This window comes from Apodemus sylvaticus, chromosome 8 (genome assembly GCF_947179515.1).
Source record: "Apodemus sylvaticus chromosome 8, mApoSyl1.1, whole genome shotgun sequence".
NCBI lineage: Eukaryota > Metazoa > Chordata > Mammalia > Rodentia > Muridae > Apodemus > Apodemus sylvaticus.
The window spans coordinates 106,924,601-106,946,589 of record NC_067479.1 but is presented as its reverse complement, the minus strand read 5'-3'; the positions used below and the strand labels follow the sequence as shown (position 1 = coordinate 106,946,589).

At 49.8% G+C, this 21,989-nt stretch overlaps 1 protein-coding gene across 3 annotated transcripts; it reads left to right on the top strand.

Annotated features, from left to right (window-relative positions):
* Positions 1-1,207: 1,207 nt before the first annotated feature.
* Positions 1,208-21,610, top strand: Fam107a (family with sequence similarity 107 member A). 3 transcript variants are annotated; one of them, XM_052190246.1, is made up of 4 exons: positions 1,208-1,474; positions 16,622-16,796; positions 18,261-18,417; positions 19,178-21,610. In XM_052190246.1, the coding sequence occupies exons 1-4, from the start codon at positions 1,396-1,398 to the stop codon at positions 19,283-19,285; spliced, it is 519 nt and encodes a 172-aa protein (XP_052046206.1). In that variant the 5' UTR covers positions 1,208-1,395; the 3' UTR covers positions 19,286-21,610. The 3 variants fall into 3 exon arrangements, with proteins under 3 accessions (XP_052046206.1, XP_052046208.1, XP_052046207.1); XM_052190248.1 differs by lacking the exon at positions 1,208-1,474 and adding an exon at positions 9,111-9,211; XM_052190247.1 differs by lacking the exon at positions 1,208-1,474 and adding an exon at positions 9,111-9,358.
* The last annotated feature ends 379 nt before the right edge of the window (positions 21,611-21,989 follow it).

Here is a 21,989-nt window from a genome sequence, read left to right as displayed (position 1 = left end):
TTCTCTGTAGCCAGAGACTCAGAGATTTGGGTGGGGTACATGGGGAGGGGACACATGTGCTGTGGTTGTGGTGGTCACGTGTGGATGTCAGAGGTCAACTTGCATGAGTTGATTATCTCCTTCCACTGAGTGCGTCCCTGAGATCAAACTTAAGTATTTTGATTTGGTGGCAAGCGTTACCAGCTGAACTATCCTCAGGGATGTCTCCTTGAATCTGGAGCTCACTGAGTCAGTTAGACTCACTGGCCAGCCTGACCCACAAAACTGTCTCCACTTTCCTGGCACTGGGACTACAAATGTATGTCACTATACCCAGCGTTGTATGGGTTCTGGGTATCCAAATTCAGGACTGCTTATGTGGCAAGCACTCCTGGGTAAAATCAGCATGCTGAGAGACAAAACTTCATAAAGAGTAAAGGAACCAGATCACATCTTGTTGTTTTAGATGCAGAGCAGCCCAGTGCTGGCAGAGTGGGTGACCAAGGCTGTGGATGTCTCAAATATCCCACAACTGCATGGTGGATTTCGCCCCATCCACCTTCAGACTCTTGCAGTGATCTTCTCTGGCTGTTTAAGAGACACCACAAAGCCAGAGAAATCAGCTCGGTCTTGAGGCATCCTACTGACTTTTCTCTACCCCAGCAATGCTCCAGCCTCACAGTACCACTCTAATCTTTGTGGTGTGTGTGTTTGTTTACTAGCTTGTTTAGATATGGAGCCGGGGAAGACCTTGAACTCTTGATCCTGAACTCTTGAACCTCCTATTTCCAATCTCTTAAGTTCTAGGGTAACAGGTATGCACCACCATCCCCGGTTTTATGCGATGCTGGATCTCAAACCCAGGACTTCACGTAAGCACTCTACCAAGTGAGCAACATCTTCAGATCACAAAGTCATCTTTAAAAGTACCGGGGCACAGTGCCTGCTCCGAACCTGCTGGGTTCTCAGCATTTCCTCTTAAGCTTGCCACGCCTCACCTTGTAACCCTGTGGATCTCTGCGCTTCTCAAATGAGGACCCTGGGCTTCTTTCACCAGCTCAGCTGGGAACAGATCCCAGGATCCTAATCCCATACCTGCTTGCAGCTTTCACAGAAGCCAGTGGCCAAGAACTGGGCGAGGTGGGCATGAGGCCAGGCTGGCAGCGCTCTGTGTGATGTTGCAAGAGCGTCCGGACACCCGCCCGCTTCCCCGGACACGGAGACTGCCTGTGCCCCTTGGCCCTCCCACACCACCGCACGCTCCACGCAGATCGGGGAAGCAGGTTGGATCTCACACACGGCCCACGGTAACCAGATCCCCTGCGGGTGGAGCAGCCGGGCGCGTCACTATCACCGAGTGAGACGCTGCTCAAACCCTCAGTCCAGGCTCCGCGGTGGAGATACACAGCGCAGGGCATGGCGCGGAAGCTGGGCGAGTGGGCCAGTGCGCCCGCAGAAGCCACCGGGCTGTACCGAGCGGTGCTGCTCAGGTCAGGTAAGTGGGAACTACACCATCACCCTCTGCAGACAGCAGCGCCCCGGTCCTTCCTTCCTTCCTTGGCGCCAGGTCTCTTCTTCCGATCATCTCAATGCTTCGACATTTCTTTATCACTTCTTATCTGTCCTTCCATTTCTTCTCTCTCTTCCATCCATGCCCTCTTGCTGAGTGGGAAAACACATGTGCGTGCACAAAATGCAAACTTCTGCAAACATTAAGTAAATATCCTGCCTGCAGAGGTCCCGCAAGGTCCCTGGCAGGACTGGTGCCAGGCAGGGTCCCCAATCCAAGATCTTTCATCAGGCATCGAGGAGGGTAGGTAGGTTTGAGAGCAAAGAGGGTAGTCCGGCCGGGGATGGGGATGGGGGCAGGAAAAGCCGTGAGCCTTGCCCACCACCGACCAGGGAGCCTTGGTTGTCCCGTGGATGGTTCCCCATGATGAGGAAACAGTGTGCTCCAGGCAATTCAGACAGCGTTTGCTGACTGCGGCCGGGCAACAATTGGGAAGGAGACGCGCGGCGGGCTTTTGAATTTTGTTGATGAGAGGTGTTAATCTCTAATTTTTTGTTTGCTTATGCGCGAATAAGCATTGTATTTTCTACTAGGGATACTTCAGAAGTCTTTTATTCAAATAATAAAATAAATGAATATATGGTCAGCATAAAAATAATCTGGAAAAACCTCAGGATATAGAAAAATAGAAGGAGAAAATGCCTTCGATGAAGGCTTAGGGTGTTTCCTTCAGGAACTAAAAACTCCTACTGGTCGGGGTTTAGGGAAGGCAAAAATTGCCCTCTTGAAGTGATTTAAAGCGCTCAGGGATTTGACCCTTATGCCTTTTGCCTTGAGCAAGGAGCGGGTCTCAGCTGGTAGTCAGCCTGAAGACTAAGAAGTCGGAAGTGCTAAGGCAGTTGGGTCTGCGACGCATTTTGCCGCGGTGGCGCTTGACTGGGTCCCCAGGGAGCCTAGAGCTCAGTGTTGCGGAGCCCCGCCCCTGCCGCGAGAGTTACCGCCCACCAAATTAGTTAGTGGTTTGAACAAGGGTTGCCTTAAGCCCCCAGACAATACCTGGCCAAGGTTTCAGAACCAACAGCGACTTCGGGGGGCGGGGGCGGGGGCGAGGGGCGGGCGCGTATAACCCAACCAGCACGGAGCCAGCAACCCCCCCATCAAGGAATCAGATTTCTTAAGTTCACATAAAGCTAGAGGCAAGGTCTCTAATAGGAGGAAAGCCATGCGCTTTCTCTAGCTGGGACTGCTATTGTGAACTGTCTCTCTCAGCTTACAGCAGACAAGTCAGAGCTCCAGGGGTCACAGGCTGGTCCATCTCCACCACCCCAACACCCCCCACCCACCGCCTCACAAAGAGACAAAGGCCTCCTTAAGGATTGGATGCTCACAGATGGAGCACTCACTAGAAACACCAAACATTGTTTAGCTCCATCTTCACAATGCTAATAGACCGGCTAAGCATCCGGTCCATTTAGTAAGTAGACTGCCCAGAGAGTGCCTATAGTCTTTAGCAAGAATCTTTCCACCCATCTCAGACTATGGGCTACTTCTCCCAAGTCAGCCTGTTTCCCTGGGACAGAAATAATGGCAATGATTCTGCCCATCTGTTGCTGTCATTGTCTTCATAAGGCTCTGCCCTGTCATCCAGCCATGCCAGTTCCCTCCTGTACTCAGATCATCATTGGTCTCTACTACGCACTCTGTCTTATGGGAGACACTGGATGTGTTGGTCAGTAGAGCAGGCAAGACCTCCTCCTGTTGGAAAATGAGGAAACTGGAGCTCAGAGGGCAGCAGGATTTGTCTAAGACAACACAGACAGTTAGGGGCGACGATGAGGTTCAAATCTACAGCCATGAACTCAGGAATCACTCCCCCACTGTCCAACACAAGGAAACACAGAGGAACGGGAATGAGGTGTCCTTTCGACGTCCTCAGGAGACTCTAGTATGCAATGGGAGAGAGCAACTGTATCCTTGGATAGCAGCCTTGAGCCTCACCCAAGAAAGAGTATACTACTAGAAAAATACAGAGGAGTAGAGTGCTACTCGGAGACTCATTGCAAGCCCAAAGCCAGCATGGGCTACTTAGTGACTCTCAGGCCAGCCCATGTGACATAGCAAGACCCTGTCTCCAAAAAAAAACCAGCCATAACAGCCATGCGTGCATCCACAGCGGTTTGGAGAACTTGGGACGAAAAAGGGGCGGGGCTTACCCCGTCATCCTATACTAGTCACACCAGTAGCTACCACCGGCTGCTAGTCACACTTGAGGACTCTGCTTTCTTATTCCCCCCGCCCCCGCACATAATTGACCTTTCGGGTTGAAAGTCACCTAGCTGTTCCGCCAGGGATCCAGGGTTGGTGTCTGGTTTGACACCGGATACTCATAGGCCCCTGACGGAAAGAACTCACTCTGTGATATAACTGATGCTCACTCAGAGCGGGAAAGCTGCGTATTGTCCCTTCATAACTGTCTCCCTGGTTGTGTTACTTCTGCCCTAGGGAAGAAGGCTTCTTTCCCTCTCGCTGTGTAAGTAACAGGGTACTTCCCCAGGTAGCTCTATTCTTTGTTAGCCCACCAGGGGGCGGAAAACCCCCCAATCCGCTACTGCTACCAAGAAGCACTACATTAAAAAACAACAAAACAAACGAACAAAAATCTGGACCCTGGTGCAATTTAAACCTCATATGTTGTAAATAGTTCCAAACATAAAACGGGTGCAGTTGTACCGAACAATTCCATTGCTTCTCTGAAATTCAAAATCTTCTAGGAGTGCTGTTCTCTACCACCTAGGCCTGCAACCATGGGTGTTCTGAAATTATATGGCTTACTATGATCTTCTCACCATACCCATAAGCAGAGAGAGGGAGGAGGGGAGGGGAAGAAGGAGAGCGAGGGGAAGGGAGGGAGAGAGAGAGAGAGAGAGAGAGAGAGAGAGAGAGCCTGAAAATGTGTCCTGGTTTGTCTCACAGCAAGAAAACTAAAATAATATAACTCTCAGAGACCACATTCACTGCACCATTGGCAGCAGATTCAGAGCCAGCTTTCAGAAAAAAAGGACTTTTGGTTCTGTTCTCGCTCTGCCCTGCCCCACTTCCTGGGTTCACAGCTTGAAATCCCTCCCCGACCCCTCTGGGATAAATGTTTCTCAGTTCAAGCTTGGAAAGGCAGCTCTTCACCGATTTGCAATCTCTCTATGGGTGGGTCCTATGGCAAACTCTACTGCCAGCGAGCTCCTTCCCTTGCCCCAAGGTCCTGTCAACAGAATATGCACTGAGTGGCCAGAGGGGTGGCCAGTTTGATCCGGGACTGTTTTGTGGGCTTCTTTGGAGACTGAGACTCCAAAACACAGGGTCATGGAAGAAGTTTTGAGTTGCTGTGGAAACTTCTCTGATGTTTGCGGGCCCATCTGAATTGCTTTTGATGCTACTGGACTGAAGTAAACTAAGCTGAAAAGAAAGAAAAGCTGTTTGGGAGAGTTTCCCTGCACTACAGCAGGGAATGCCTCGCACTCAACTATGCCTTCCCCAGTCTTCAGGACCCTTTTTTCCTCTCTTACTTCCCAGAGCCCAGGGAGAATGTGGCAGGGAGGCGTGACCTCTGTCTCAGGGAGGCGTGGCCTCCGTCTCAGGGAGGCGTGGCCTTCGTCTCCTGCAGTCCCCACAGCCCACTATGGGGCTCAGTGAGAATTCACCTTGGGGCTCAGTGAGTCCATCAGCTTCTAAGGCTCTCCATCTCAGAAGAGCAAGGTAGAGAGGGCAGAGAGGCAGCGGCTCCACCTTGAGCCCTGAAGGTTTCCAGAACACTCTCCAGACAGGTCCCTTTGCTCAGGCCTCCCTGTTCTTTCGAATTACAAATAAACATAGGATTCCCTGCTGACTTTCAGTACGGGTGCTTGGAAGGGGTGGGTTTCCCCACACTTTCTCTCCTGCTTCCCTATGGAGACAAAAAGCAACGTGTAGGTGGGTTTGTTCATTATTAAAGCTGCAACCTTACAGAATAGTGACAAAAGAACAAGGGCTCATAATTTTTATTTAATAAAAGAGTAGTTCTCAAATGTTAATACCAAGGATTCCTGAGGCAGTATGCAAAATCCCTATTCCTGGGCCAGGAAATCACTTACGTAGCATGCTTTTGAGACTCGGAAACACAGACAGACAGACACACACACACACACACACAGTCACACACTTCCCTGTCTAGGCTCCCATCAAAAGTCCTGATACAGTAATCTATGAGCACGTGCCCACACTTCTGTCTTTCACACTCCATCGATACCTAGCTATGGCAGTTGAGACTGATTCTCCTAGAACTGACCACTGCTGACGGATTTGTTTACATAGAAATAGGTTCTCTGTGTATGCATTTAAGAAGGGAAAGGGAGGGGATCATGCTTTATGTTTTCCCTACAGTGTAGGGGACATCCTTTACAGGTTGACATGCTAGTTGGCTGTACCCCATGTAAAGTGCCGCGGTCTCTCCTGTGGACAGTTGTGGTTTGGACAGTCGTGTCTCAGATTGCCCACCTCCTGTACAGTGTCATGAGAGCTCATACAGGACAGGAAGAGCCACAGCTCTCGGTGTCCATCCTTTGGATATCTTCAGGTCATCTGTAGTTTCTGAGCCCTGCTCCCATTGCGTCTAAGACCATGACAAGACAGAAACACTGTGGAAGCATTTACCACATGGAGTCCAAGGGTGCAGGACAGGGATGAAATGTACCCAAATTCACCCCCTCAGAGAGACCTACTTCCTTCCTTCTGGTAGCCCATTCGACTGCGACCCCATCAGTACACTGAACTATTGCTGAAGGTAAGGCCGTGACTAGTTGTCAATAGCGCATCTGGAGACTAAGCCTTCAGCACTGAGCCTTTGTGGGGAACACGTCATGTCTAATCCATAGCAGAAGACAGGATAAGGATAGGGTGAGGTCCCTGATGTTGAGCTGCCAGCCCAGGGGGTGAGCCTGCGGGTCTGCACCCAAGTCCGGCTATGACAGAAGCCTTAGTTGGAGCAACAGAGTTACGGCTGCACAGAGAAGACGACCCCTTGCCTTCAGGTTTCTTGCCTAGCTGTCCTTGGCCATCTGTTGTCCTGCACCTGCTGCCAGGACTTTCTGGAACAGGAAGTAGACAGAAGGAACAGTACCGTGGCCAGTATGGGAACTCTGAGAGCCACTCCCTCTACGATGGACTGGGACGCGGGTTTCTATCTTTTCTGTGCGTAAGTAGAAGCTTTCAGAGTCAGGGCCTCAGATCCTCAGCTGTCAGAGGTCGGAGGGCTCCAAGGTCAGTTCTGATGGGCTACCAAACCCCCTAGGACATGCCCAATCCCTTCTCTGTACGATAAGATGAAAGAGACGGGAATAGCAACAGAGGTTTGACAAGTCTTTGGTTTGGATTTTTAAATGAGATTCCATGTGGCCAGGTTGGCCGTGAACTGGCTATGCAGCCAAGGATGGTCTTGAACTGCTGATCGTCTGGGATTACAGATATGAAGCACCATACCCAGTTTTATACAATGCTGGAGATAGAGTCCAAGGCTTCCCGTATGCTAGGCAAGCATTCTACAGCTGAGATACACCCCGGCCCTTACAAGACTTCTGTCGTCCTATTCAGCCAGGAGAGTTGAGTAAAATGGAGTAGCCAGAGAGGGAAGCGGGGAAGGCCACCACTCCACGAATGTCCAGAGAGGCAGACTTGGAGCAACAGACGTAGCATACTGTGCATTGTCCCTGGAACATTGTCTCATGCCCGAGAACGCGCGACTCTAAGTTTCTGTGGCTTCCGAGTGCTCCACTCTAAGCACCCTCCCGAGGCTCCCTTCCACCATTTCCCTCCTTCCCTGTGGCAGCTCTGCTGGCCTTCCCTACCGCTCCCAGCTCAGAGCCTGGACACTGGCTGTGCTTGCCCTGAAAGTCTGTCCCCCACAAGCAACGACCAGCTCCTTGTGACACTGCGCCCACCCTTCCCGACCTTCCAGTCACTGCCCTGCCCTCACTCAGCCTTTCTACAGCCATACATCACTGCGTGACATTTCCCTGTATGTATCTTTACCTACTCACACACACACACACACACACACATACACATACATACACATGCACACACACACACACACACACACACACATACACATACATACACATGCACACACACATACACACACACACACACACACACACACTGAATATGGATTCCCTGAGGACTGGGGTACTATCTGTCTCTGTCTCCTTCCCATCATCATGTGACCACTTAGATCATGCCAGTAATTACATATGTATATATATATGTGTGTGTGTGTGTGTGTGTATGTATGTATGATGTGTATGACATGTATGTGTACATGTATATGTATACATACATACATACATACATACATACTAGATGAACAGATCCTATGGCCAAAAAAACCCCAAATCTGTATGTGGAATGTGCCTGCTTACCTGTGATGTGTCCTGGGCCTCATCACTCTTGGCCAACCACAGTACCTTGAGAAAGTAAACTGGGGTACAGGCCCAGTCTCACTGGGAGGTGCTGGCCTCCTCCATGGCGGGGGGGGGGGGGGGGGGGAGACAGAGGATAATGCCAAAAGCCAGAATAGGCCCAATGCTCAAGTGGCAACTAGCTCAGAAGGGCAGAGAAGGCCTTTGCTCTACAAGCACCCAGACTGGCTTTGGGGTTCTGCCCACACCCTCAGCTTTTTTTGCACACACGAATTGTGTGGCCCAGGCACCAGCTGCGTTAGTGAACACCATCTCGCTGAGGTCCCACACAGCCACACTGTTACCCTTGGCTGACAGGACAGCGAAAGTACGGAAAGGACAGTGTAGGGCGGGCTGAGTGCAAACTCTATCTGCTGCCCTCTTCCTGGGCTCTGCCCTCCTGGTTCTTCTGTGAAGATCCAGGAGGAAGTTAACCATGTGAAGTTAGTTAGTTAGTTAGTTACTTAGTTACTTAGTTACTTAGTTACTTAGTTACTTAGTTTGAGACTGGGTTTCTCTATGTAGTGCTAACTGTCCTGCAACTCACTCTGTAGACCAGGCTGGCCTCGAACACTGAGATCCACCTGCTTTTACCTCCCAGGTGCTGGGATTAAAGGTGTGGCCCCACCGCCCTGCGTGCCCACATGCTCAACACTTCTGTAGATGACTACTTCATTTCACAATGCTTCTTACACCTATGCCTGGAGGATTGCCAAGAGCTGACTCAAGTTCTCTCCCTGCTAGTATCCGAGAGCCAAGTTCTAAAGAATCCCTCACTGCAGCAGGAAGCATGTTCCCCCCCACACACACACACACCCTTTGGGGAAGTGCTGGAATCCCCTCCCATACAAACAAGGGAAATTCCTCCACAGAAGCCAGGAGCCGCCTTCCTCAGAACAAAGCTTGGCACATTCTTGCTCCTCACCAATCTTACAAAACATGCATTTCTTTGTGCTTCTCAATCGGGGTGGCTTGGACACGGTGTTCTGAGTCTCGGACATGGCCCCTCACCAAGTGAAATAACGGTTTCTATAGCAACAGTTCTTTTTTTATTGATATCAGAATAAGTGGGAATGGAAACTGCCTCCCATCTTGGGGGTTTAAGGCCCGCCCTTTGGGGGTGGCTGCCTCAGCCATCTGGGACCTGCTTAGCACTCCCTAAGTCTGAGACCTGGAGAAGAGCTAGCAGCCCGGGCACTGCAGAGGAGCTCACAGCCCAGGACCTGAGGAGAAAGAAGTAAGACTCTGATCTATTCTGCTTCACAGCTGTTAACTCAGCTGTTAGGCTGAGTGAGTTCTAGGAGATTCTAGGAGAAGATGGAGGGAAGGAAAATGACCTAGGAGCATCAGAGCAAGCTGTCCCAGCAACTGAATCCTTCAAAATGTAGGTACTGGGACCTGTCTCACTGAGGGGAGAGGACGCAAGGGTATAAAGCGGGGGTGGGGGATAATGGGCTAAGTTGGCTCTCCGTTAACAGCTCTGCAGTCTGGGTAAATGCTGAGAGGAACGTGCCGCCTGCTACAGCCTCTCTTTAGTCCTTTATCACACAGTAGGGGTATGTAGGGTCAGCAAGGAGGGTCCACTTAATAGTGAACAGATAGACAAAAATCAACAGCTGGTCCCGATACTGCATGTAATGAGGAAAGCACAGAACTTGGGTTTGGGCACCGGAGCTCAGCTCAGATTCTGCCTCGTCCTACACCGGCTTTGAGATCTGGGGAAATGAGATGATCTCTGTGAGGTTCGCTCCTAAGAAGGGGTTGCCCACCTTCTCAGTTTATTGAGTTTTGTGAGTCAGGAGCTAGACTGGTAGTGCAGGCTATGGGTAATTCCCACCTTGCTGATGGACTTGGCTCCATCATCCTGTGGCACATGGACAATCTGGGATGAGAGAAATCAGGCACTAGGGGATTGCCTGTCACTGGGAAGCTGCTCTAAGTGGGATGGTCTCTAAATCTGAGACAGTTCCCATGCATAGGTTTCTGGGCAGCTTGGATCCTGATGGCTCTTTTAGCATGAAGTGTGGTCACCTCTGCTGCGATTTTCCCTGAGCCAGCTGCCAGGTGGCATCAGATCACAGGGGCAGCGGTATGGTAGTATGCTTATGCTCACCAGCTCAGCTGAGGGGTTCCTGCTCACCAGCGTGGCACAATCCCCACCCTTGCTCTTAGGGACTCAATAGGCCTCACCCTTCAAACCCAACTCTTCTTCTCCATGGTTAAATGGTCCCAGGGAACCAAGACGGAGAGTTGAGGAAGCTAGTCTGGAATAGTCTGGAGCCTTCTTGCCCAAATGGACTGATGGCTCCTAAACGGAGAAGAAGGCTGGCCTGAGTCTTCAGGGAGACCTAGAGATGCTGCCAAATATGTTCTTAGGTTACTGGCCAGTGAGCTACAAATGCATGCCACCCGCAGGGAGGAAAGGGCAAGCCAGACTTGCGGCGGCCAGCTTGTCGCTGTCCTGAATGTTTCTCCTTCTCTTGTCAGTGCTTCTCAAAGCCTCCATTCTGGGCCTGCTGATGCTGAACCAGAAAGGTTTGGAGGGACAGGGGGTTGAAGTCTGGCCACGGGCCCTCCAGGGAAGGCTGCTTCAAGCAGCAGGGCAGTATTTGCCTTTCTCACTGGCTGATTCTCTGGCCTTCATATTCTCATCCATCAAAGGGGATCAACTGCCTCTTCCATGGGGTTTCTTGAGTATACAGAGAGGACAAAGGGCTGTAAATTGGTTCTATTGAGTCCATAGAACCCGGAAGACAATGTTGTGGTAGAAAGAGTACTAGGTTTGGAGTCCAACGATCCTGGCTTTGCTAAGTACTCAACACTGACCTTTGCTTACTAAGCTCCGATTTCCTCAGCTGTAACATGAGTTGCCTTCGAGATAATCGTGGAATGCAGACCAAGTCCCATGCTCACTGCACAACATGCACAACAGGAGGCTTACAGTTTGCCTAGGTGGGGCTTACTCAGCAAGGTAGCAGGCAAAGTACAGTACACACACCACATCATCTCCCGCTCTAATGACCTTAGGGTGGTGGAGATTGCCACGACTGGTCAGAGGCTGATAGAGCGTGAGCTGTTTGCCTGAGGTCACATTTGTTTCTTTTGCTTTATTCACTGGACACTTTACCAGACCCAATGCCATTTGTTGTGACTGATGCATCAGAAACATATTAAGGACATTGATGGTAGAGGGAATTCAGTCATAAGGGGCATGAAGACCATAGCAAAGCTAAGGATTCAGGCCAGTTGGTCAAGAACCTACCTAGCATGCACAAAGCCCCGAGACTGATCCCGGATCCCTCATGAATGGGACGTGTGGCTATACCTATGTCAGCCCTTGGAGGTGGAAGCAGGGCCATTAAGAGTTCAAGGTCATCCTTGGCTCTGTAGCAAGCTTGAAACCAACCTGGGATATGTCAAACCCCGCAAAAGGGGGCAGAGGAAGTAAAGGGACCTTGCCTTGCAAGCATCATCAGACTCCTGTACAGAAACCTTCAATGGTATGAAGACAGAGCTAAAATCCAAATCCAGATGTGAATGTCAAATACTTGTCAGTCTCCCTTAAAGCTATAAGCCACATAACTCCTCTTTTACCAGCCCTTCCTCTCCCTGGCCAGCTTGTTTTCTTTCAGCACTGCTCTTTCGGTTGTTCATGATCTCATGACCTCATCATGACCACACCCTCAACGGTTTTAGGTTGCTCAGAACCTCAGCATCTTTGGGAGTGACCCCAGATTTCTACCTCAGGAGCCCCACCTGATTTTTTTCTGCTTTGAAGTTATCCAGTGCCTATTCGTAAATGATGAGATGAGCTGGTTCCTATTGGCAACCAGGGCTGCCACCTGCAGTGAGGCAGGTTGTGACTACACAGCTCCAAATCCTCCTCCCTTCAACAGTAGCTTCATGACAGGACCTTCTCAAGGGTCTCCCCACAGAAGGCTCATCTATCATAGTAAAAGGTTAGAAGGCTCCCGCTGCAGTTCTTAAACTCTGAGGACTCCCATGAGCCCTGTACACACACACACACACACACACACACACACACACACACACACACACACGAGTTCAGCACTCACAAAGGCAGCACCTTCCCCAGCTCCATCTGCCCTCTCAGAGACTCCTGTCATACATTATAGATTTAATTTAAAAAGAGTAAAGGGTCCAGAGAGATCCTTAAGCCAGGGCTAGCCACTGATGGACCTGGTGTGGAGGTGACCCCCATGTGCAGGGCCCAGGACAAAATGGGGAGCTCCTCTCCAACATGTTTGAGATATTTCAAGAGAGCGACAACAGACGGTTTAAACCAGACAAGACTTGTGGAAATCACAACTTCCTGAGGGGGTGGCCTGGGAGTGAAGGAGGATAGCCGGGCCAATCTGAGGTTTCTCTGGAATGTAATAGAAGACTAACAGACAAACAGAAGCAGTATACTGTAAGTGAAGGAAATAAAAATTCCTAAGGCCTCCTGCTGGCCATTTCCCCTACACGGCAGTCGCCAGCATGACCTTTTAGAAATCCAATCTGCCTCCTCGCCTTTTCCCGGACCTGAAGCCAGCGGTCCACCCTCACTGTGAACACCCCTCCACCAGAGCTTGCCTCTCTGGGCACAGTGTGCCTTTGTGTTCCCAGAACAGACCCAGCTTGTTCAAGGTGCTGGAGGCAGACAGCTGTTCCCCAGGCCTAGAACAGCCTCCCTTCACTCTCAATACCCAGAGATTGAGCCCAACTCCTCAGAGAGGCTCTCCAAGCACCTGGCTGAACTTGGTCCTTTATACAGGTCTGTCTGAGCCATTTGTAATCTTTAGGGCAGGGCTGCCCACTTACTCAGCTCTCCTCTGCTGCTACCACAGTACCTGGCGAATGACAGGAGAATGAGCATGTGCAGAATGCATGACGTACTTTATTATACACCTTCTCAATGGTCATTCCTATTGTGTAGTGGCTCTTAATTCTATGCATTTATTCTAGCCATACAACTGAATCTCTCTCCTACTGTTTCAGTGGATATATAGGTGTGTCTTTTTAAAATATTATTATTAAATAATTATAATACTATATTTTAATATTATTTTATATAACTCTCCAAAAGTCATGTAACTTGTTTCTGCTGCTTGCTGTCTTGGCATGTTGGCAATAAACAATGAGTTCTTCTAAAGATGGCATGACTGATGAGAAGTACTCTGCTCTGGGAGGCTTGGGGCTCAAAAAGGGTGAGGGTGCAGTCTCTAGCCAGACAGCCAAGGAGATATTGGAGTGTGCTGTGTCGGCAGCTTGGACACGCTGGGAGCTGAGAGCATGGAAAGTCTACAGAGAATTTAGTTAAAGATCAGAGGACTCAGTAACAGAGTAAATACCAAACAGGGATCTTAAGGATACAATCTGCATCGAGGCATTCTGATATATCAGCCCCAGAAGACATGACCCATCAACTAAAAAACTATGCTCTCTCGATGGGCAGGGAGGGAGATTTTCTGACATTCCCGTTTACTAGAGGTCTGGGGGTGTAGCTCGGTAGGTAGAGGATGCATGAAGCCCTGGGTTTGATTCCAAGCACTGAGTAAAACCAGGTCCAAGCTACATAGGGTCCATTGTGAGAGGGGATGTGGCTACAAACTCCCGTCCCTAATCAAAACGCCAGTGTCAACTGACAGCTGCTTACAAAAGAAAAATTAGCATTCCCCAGTGGGATCCTGGGTATGAGAAGCACACTTAAGAGAGGTCCCGAGGCGGCAGTAGATGGCCGCCTGAAGGCTGAGCAAGGCAGAAGGAGGGGTACTTCCGTAGGTCTGTCTCATATTGCGCTCTGTGCGCGTGCGCGTGCGCGTGCGTGTGACCGGTCTTTGGCTCCTGTATTGTGTTTCCGATTCTGTGTTACTATGGGTTTTAATTTGTGTGTATGCATGTCTGTGAGTGTATGTGCTTCTTTTTCTTTGTTTTTATTCTGATTTGGCTGAGTTCTTTGTTTTTTGATTTGCCCATTTGTGTTTCAAAGAGACAGAAAAAGAAAGTATGGAGGTGGGTGGATGGTAAGGTTGGGAGAAGAGAGGGGAGGGAAACTGTGATCAGAATGTATTTACAAAAAACCAGATACCTGGATACCACCAAGATACTCTGAATGATTACTAATTCTCCATTGTTGGAACTGGAGATTGAGGCACAAGAACTGCGAATTCAGCAGTGGTGGCGCACGCCTGTAATCCCAGCACTTGGGAGGCAGAGGCAGGAGTATTTCTGAGTTCAAGGCCAGTCTGGTCTACAGAGTGAGTTCCAGGACAGCCGGGGCTATACAGAGAAACCCTGTCTGGGGGTGGGGGTGGGGTAAGAACTACGAATTCACAGTCATCTTCAACTATATAAGAAGCTCAAAACCCACCGAGACTGAGAGAGAGACAGAGAATGTGGAATCTCAGTGTGTGAGGCGGGGAAACTCTACCTCCATTGCTACATGGAATCCAATTAGACCTCTGGTTCCCCAAGATCAAAACCTCAAAGGTTTTTATCACAATTTACCTACCACAAATTACCAACCAATATTATTGAGTGTTCACTGCATATTACACCAGAGCCTATGTTCACCACACAGAAAAGGCTCAACCTTACCAGCCAGGCCAGCTGACACATGCACTGGTTAGTCCTGCTAGCACTAAGGCAGGGGACAGGAAGCTATAGGGATAGCACCAGCCAAGGCTTGGTAGAAAGACCTGGGTCAGAAAAGGAGTTAGGGTGCTTCCGAAAGCCCGAACTAGGAGGGAGGCGGAAACTGCCCCTAACATTCACTGTAATTACTCTAAACCCATAATTGCTAATCACTAATGGCTAACAGCCAGGCAGTGGCTGTCCCCCTGTGACTTGTTTTTATAGAACTCTCCTCCTCCTCTCCTGTCCCCTTCCCTCCCTCTAAAGCATTTCAAGTTTCAGGAGCTGTCTGTGGCCTTTCTGCCTAAATCTAAAGTACACTGACAGACATCCAGGTACTTGGTAGAAGTGGGATGCAGGACTGTGACAGATAAGACAACAGTTGTTTGTCACAGGGACACAGCAGCAACTCACTACTCTCTGGTGTGGAGGACAGGGACTGTGTCTCTGCCACACCATCGGAACTACAGCTAGGGTATTGGACAGTAAGGGATGATGTTTTCTTCTATTGCAGCATTTCTCCCAGTTGTCTTTAACTGATACAGATTGTGTGCGTGCACACACACACACACACACATTTTATACCTTTTCTTATGCAAGTTTGTTGAAAAGCAGAAACTCTAACGTAAGTCCCTTTTGCTGGTGGGACTTTTTTTCTTCTGTCAGTTTCTTGTCCTAGTAAGGGTTACTATTTCTGTGATGAAACACCATGATCAAAAGCAACTTGGGGAGGATAAGGGTTATTTGCCTGACACTTCCATATCACTCATGATCATCAAAGGAAATCAGAAGAACTCACACAAAACTGGAGCCTGGAGGCAGGAACCAATGCAGAGGCCGTGGAGAGGTGTGGCAGGCACGCTGGCTTACTCCTCACTGGGCTTGCTCACAGGATGCTTTCTAATAGCACCCAAGACCACCAGACCAGGGCTGGCACCACCCACAATGGGCTAAGACCTTCCACATTAGCACTAGTTAAGAAAATGCCCTACAGGCCTGTTCTTAGGAGGCATTTTCCTCAATCAAGTTCACCCCTCAGATGACCCTAGCTGCTGATGTCATGTCCATACAAAACTATCAAGCACAACCAGTGACTGTATAGTTTTATGCGTGTGTGTGTGTGTGTGTGTGTGTGTGTGGTGTGTGTGTGTGTGTGGTGTGTGTGTGTGTGTGGTGTGTGTTTGTGTGGTGTGTGTGTGTGTGTGTGGTGTATGTGTGTGGTGTGTGTGTGTAGTGTGTGTGTGTGTGTGTGTGTGTGGTGTGTGTGTGTGTGGTGTGTGTGTGTGTGTGTGTGTGGTGTGTGGTGTGTGTGTGTATGTGTGGTGTGTGTGGTATGTGTGTGTGTGTGTGGTGTGGTGTGTGTGTGTGTGTGTGTGTGGTGTGTGTGGTGTGTGTGTGTGTGTGTGGTGTGTGTGTGTGTGGTGTGCGGTGTGTGTGTGTGTGTGTGTGCGGTGTGTGTGTGTGGTGTGCGGTGTGTGTGTGTGTGTGTGTGGTGTGTGTGTGTGTGTGTGTGTGTGTGTGTGTGTGTGTGAAGGTACACATGTATGCATAGCCACCTGGAGGCCAGAGGTCATCCTTGCATACCATTCCTCAAGCACTGTCTGCCTTGCATCTGGAGACAGGATCTCCCACTGGGACATGAAGTCCCCTGATTAGGACAATAGAGTGGCCCATGAGCTCTCCATGTCTCTACCTCACGGTGCAGGAATTCCCAGCACACTGAATGAACCATCCCCCAGTCCCGTGACAGCTCACACTATGAGCCTTGGTCTCTTTCCACATCTGTACCCCACCTCCCAGACAAACATCTCCAGTAATCACAACAGCTTTTTACCTGGGTGGAGTGACTGTTCCCCACAGTAGAGGCAGGAGCAAGACTCGGAGGGCCAGGCAGCTTTCCCAAATGGCTCAGAAGCCACTGTCTGTGTGAGAAAGCCCCAATTAAGCTGCGCCCGAACAGAGGGCTGGAATGTGGATGCATTTGAGGTAACGTGACTTCCCATCACTACAGCCTCCATGTACTCAGAGATCCAGAGGGAGCGGGCTGACATGGAGGGACTCATGACCCGACCAGAGTACAGAGAGTGGAATTCAGAGCTCATCAAACCCAAGAAGCTGCTAAACCCAGTGAAGGCTTCTCGAAGCCATCAGGAGCTGCACCGTGAGCTGCTTATGAACCACAAAAGGTAGGATGGCTCCCAGCTGGCTGGCCCAGCAGTGTCCTGCACAGGATCAATGCTTCTTAGGGGGACCAGCCTAGCCATGGCCTGGAGTCCCCACAGGATCACCAGAAGAAACTGTGTGAACCTGAAAGCCCTATCCACTCTCTGTGAGCTTAGACGCCACACAGATTTACTAAATACCTATTGTATTGTGTGCAGGGCGCCATACCTGCACCTAAGATACAAAGAACGGAGACCCAGTTCCTGCCCTCCGCAGGGGAAATGAAAGTTGCTGGAAACTTTAAATGAATGTGACACCCCAGAGGGGCTACTGGGCTATCTACCTATATGACTTCATGGAAGAGAGGGTATCTAGAAAGCCTAAAGCAGGGGCAAGAGTCAACCCTGGAGGGATATGGCTCTTGTGGACAGAGTAAACTAGAGAGTACATAGCTATCGTAGAGAAGGTATCAGGTGATGCTTTCTCAGTCATGCCCTTTATTGGAGGAGGGCATGGAAGTAAAACAGAAGAACCAAGGGAGAAACTGGGCTATGGCAGCTCTGTGATCAGCAATCACAGGATGCCAAGTGTAGTAGAGGGCGGTTGAGGATCCATTGTGAGGATCCGGATCTCCAGGCTTGGCTGAAGCTGGCGGCACCTTCATGGCGCCCTCTGCCGGCTCGTTGCTGTATTGGCGCTGGACGTAATTTCAGTTCTAAGTCGTGCACTAGCCCTTGCACACTGGGCTGTTTGTGGGTTTGTTTTCTATTAATATTATAACATTATCATGTTCTCAGTGTTTTTTTTTTTGCGATAGTCATTCATTTTACTATCAAAAGAACCACCGCAATGAAAAACAGCTTCAGGCAAACTGAAATATTTGCAATATAAATAAATAATACTGAAAATTACATATACAGTATAAAATATTCATATATTCGTGTACCTTAGTCTAGAAGGAAAGGGTAAACAAAACGAGCGGGATTAATTTGCAAATGGGAAAATGTGAATACTAGAAACACTTTAAAGGCAGTTACATGTGACTGATAATCACGGAAACATGAAGACCAGGCATTGGTTTTTTTTTTTTTTTGTCCCCTAGACTTAAAAAAGTTAGCTTGTAATGTGGGGATAAATAGATATCTTTGTAAGGAAATTAATTCCCATGAGATTTATAAGAGAGAGAAGGCCAGCATTTCATCATCAGAAGCTCTAGCAGAATATCCAGCAACCACGTGATTGATACCTGGTCTCTGCAGCCTGGTCTGAAATTCTCGCTCACCAACTGAACCTGCACTTGCCCTGCGCGGTCATGGGGGAGGGGGCGCGGGGGCTCTTTGCCTTTCTACATAACATGGGGCAGTGAGAGCGCCCCCTTCTGGTGTTTCCTTAATACTCTAAGAGATAATGCAGAGATTGGTGTCACCGGAAAAGTCAGGTCCAGGCTAGGAAAGAGTCTCCTGACTGCCCCCCCCCCCCAACCCCAGGGGCCTGGGTGTGGACAGCAAGCCTGAGCTGCAGCGGGTCCTGGAGCACCGTCGCAGAAATCAGCTGATCAAAAAGAAGGAGGAGGAGCTGGAGGCCAAGCGGATGCAGTGCCCCTTCAAGCAGGAGCTGCTGAGGCGGCAGCAGAGACTGAACCAGGTGGGTGGGAGGCACCCAGCTTCCGTCTGAGCCTCCTCCAAGAGGAAGGGCGGCATGGGGTCAAGAACCTACCTCTGCCCTGCTGCGTGACTCTAGTCCAGTGGCATTTCTTCTCTGACCCGTTGCTTTCCTGGAAGATCAATAGCCTGGAAGATAGATCTGCTGATCATCCCTGCCCCGAGAGCTGGCGGCATTTCTGTTTCCTAGGTGGGAGGGTCTGAGGTCAGAGGAAGGAGTGATTTGAACAAGGAGAACCTAATTCTTACTGTCCCCAGGCCGGTAAACAGAGAGTTCTGGGTCCTTGTGTCCTGGGAGGGCCGGCTGGGGACACGGGTAGTGGTAGAGATGAGGTTCATTAAGAGAGAGGAAAACACTCTCCAGAATGGATATGGGCTACAGAGCTAGAACAGGCCCAAGCTCAAAACCCCAGGCTGCAAGCAGCCTGACCCTTGAGAGGTCATTTGCATATCACCCCTTGCCCCATATTCGGAGATGGTGGGATTTCTTTTTGGGTACTGTTTTGATAATGTTTCCTGAAGTGAAGGTAGATTTTTGTTGTTGTTGTTCGTGTTCATCTTTATGACTCTTTCAAGTGTCTACTCTCCTGATACACACCCCAGCTTTGGGATGGTTTGTAAAACCCACCCCAGGTTTTCCCCATTGACAGGACCCTTGGTCCAAACACCATGGCTTTTGAGAATAGGAATCTCACCCCTCAACCAACCCTGCGAAATTCACTCCTTGTGTTCCTCTGCTCCAGCTCGAAAACCCACCACAGAGAGATGAGGACCATGCCCCCGAGTTCATCAAAGTCCGGGAAAACCTGCGCAGAATCACCACACTGACCAGCGAAGAGAGAGCACTGTAGAGTTCCCTCATTCAGCTCCCGCCACTCACTCTGGCCCAGCCCTCCTCCAGCCCATCTGAACCTGAGTACCCTAGCCCACAATGATGCCAGCCAGGCACACAGCTATCCCCGGAAGCTGGAGACCCTCACACACACCCCACAGGAACGACTCTGGACTTTTCTTCTGAGCCTTCCTGCACCGAAGAGGAAGCCACTTCCAGGAAAGACCTCCAGAGGTGCCATCCCCAATCTGACTCACTGAGATTCCCTAGCAGAAGTGAGGAAGAGAGCCAGGCGTCTCTCCATTCTGCCTCGGTTGCCCAGTAAGGCTTAGTTAGCTCTTGGAGTAGCACAGCTCCTAGTGTTGGGGACAGCTCAACTGTGATTTAACCTGAGGCCAAGGACGCCTGTTTTAGAAAGCACAGAGCAAGCAAAGGCACCAGATGTTTGTGGCAAGAAGGGCGTGGGAGACCACAGCAGGCTGTGGCCAGGTGGGAAGGGTCCCCAGCGAAGCAGCGTTAGGTCTTTCCAGCTTGCCTCATAGTTTGGCTTTATGTCTCCTCCCCACTGCCCTCCCTAAATCACTAACCACACCTCACCTCAGAGCTCTGGCTTCCAGCCTAGAATAGCACTTTGCCAAGTTTACTGTATATGCAAATCAGAGAGTCCCGTGAACAGTCCCTGGAAGCTACGTGTCCAACACACTCCCGGAGGTGTTCCAGTATGTGGGTGTGAACATACAACCCCACAGTAGGCTGAAGCACCCAAGAGTGGTATATTAGAAATATCCAACTCTCTTGACTCCCTGGCCTGGAGGCTCCCAGTGGTTCTTCTGAAGCCACCCCCCCCAATTGTTCATTCACTATCTATAGTGTTCCAACACACACACACACACACACAGGAGCCCTTGGCCTGGTCAGGGGATTGTAACTGCCAATCTTCATTTCTTACTGGTATGAAAACACTATCATACAATTCTAGCCAAAAGGAAGGGAGAAAGAACCTTAGCCTTCTACAGCTTTTTGGAAAGCAACTATAAAACTCTTTCCTCTGGAAAGGGCAGTTTGAAGAGCCCACTGCCATGTGATGGAGCAGACTCTTAGGTCAATATTGCCAGCACTGTCACCTGAGACCCTGCCCCTCCCCTCCCAGTCTGGGTCTGCCCCACCCATTCTTCCTCCAAAGCCCCTTCCTCCTTGACAACCAAATACTTGAATCTTTTGCTCCTATGCCATTTTTGAGGACCTAGAGGGTAAGGCAGGCCTGAATTCTTTCCCCTGAAGAATGAAATCCTTGACTCAGCTTTTAAGCCCTTTGCAGTTGGGAAGAGAGACAAGCAGGGGTTCTCACTCTCCACACCACAGATTTCCCTGCTGGGGTGCCAGTGACTCTGCCTCCAGGAAATGATGGTGGGATAGGCCAGCAGGGTCCGACAGTGGACAGAGATTCTGTCTCTTCCTTATGGATGGTGCTTGCATAGATGTGTAATGCACCTGTGCACGCACACATGTGTGCATGCGTGTGTGTGTGTGTGTGTGTGTGTGTGTGTGTGTGTGTGTGTGTTTTCTAACTCTAAAGGTCTAAAGAAGTGTTTCTCAACTTCCCTAATGCTGCAACCCTTTAATATAGTTTCTTGTGCTGTAGTAACCCCTCAACCATAAATTATTTTCATTGCTTTTTCATAACTGATTTTAGTACTATTAAACATCATAATGTAAATATCTGATATGCAGGATATCTGATGTGTGACCCCCACCCCCATGAAAGGGTGACAACCCACAGGTTGAGAAATGCTGGTTTAAATACAGCAGACATGTCTTAAGTATCTGCTGGTGAGGTTTTATGCTGAAGATGTGTGTTTCCTAAATAGAGAGAGGGTTGGGGGTGCTGTTCTGACATGTAATGAGGAGCAGGGTTGGGCATTTGGGACAGAATAGGACCACCCAAGGGACTCCCCAGAGAAACGGCACGTCTTGGAGAAACCTCAAGGCAGGTCATCCAGGGGAATCATTCCGTCTCTCTCGCCACCTTCCAGCAGAGACAGTAAACCTAGCTGCTCATCTTCCTAGCCTCCTCGGGCGGGTTTGGGTGAGCACGTGACCAGGTCTGGCCAATGAAATTGAAGGGAAGTCTACAGGCGCGATTAGAAGAGCCCATGCCTTTTCTAAGAGCCTGGCTTTGCCTCTCCCTTCTTGATTGAGGATGGAGTGCCTGGACCATTAGCAGCCATGTTTTACCCGAGGAAAAGGCCAAAAGATCCACAAATTATCTGGCCAAGCAAGTGCCAACAGCTGTCCATCTCCCAAATCCTTGTAAATAAAAATAAATTCCTGTTTGGTAACACCATTATAAGTCTGTTTCTTACCTTTCCCAACTGACACACAAGGCCGGCCTTGCCTGCCTGTTCAGAAATTCCTGTCAGTGATGCTAAAGAGTTGGATCCCTATTTTCCAACAGAAACCTGTCGGGCAGGTCTCTTACTTCCGCACACCCTCTGATGTCATCTACCGACTCCAGCATGGGAACGGGAACTCGGGACTCGTCACCGATCACGTTCCCTGGTGCCAGGAAGCATGTTGCCTGGAAAGATGCTTACTTTCCCTAAGTCAGTGCCGGGACTCCTTCCCCGTTGCTGCCTGTGCCCGTGTGCCTCCTTGACAAAGCAGCCCAGACTGTTCCGTTACAATTTTAAGCAGATCTTGCCATCCTTCATAGAGCCTTCTGC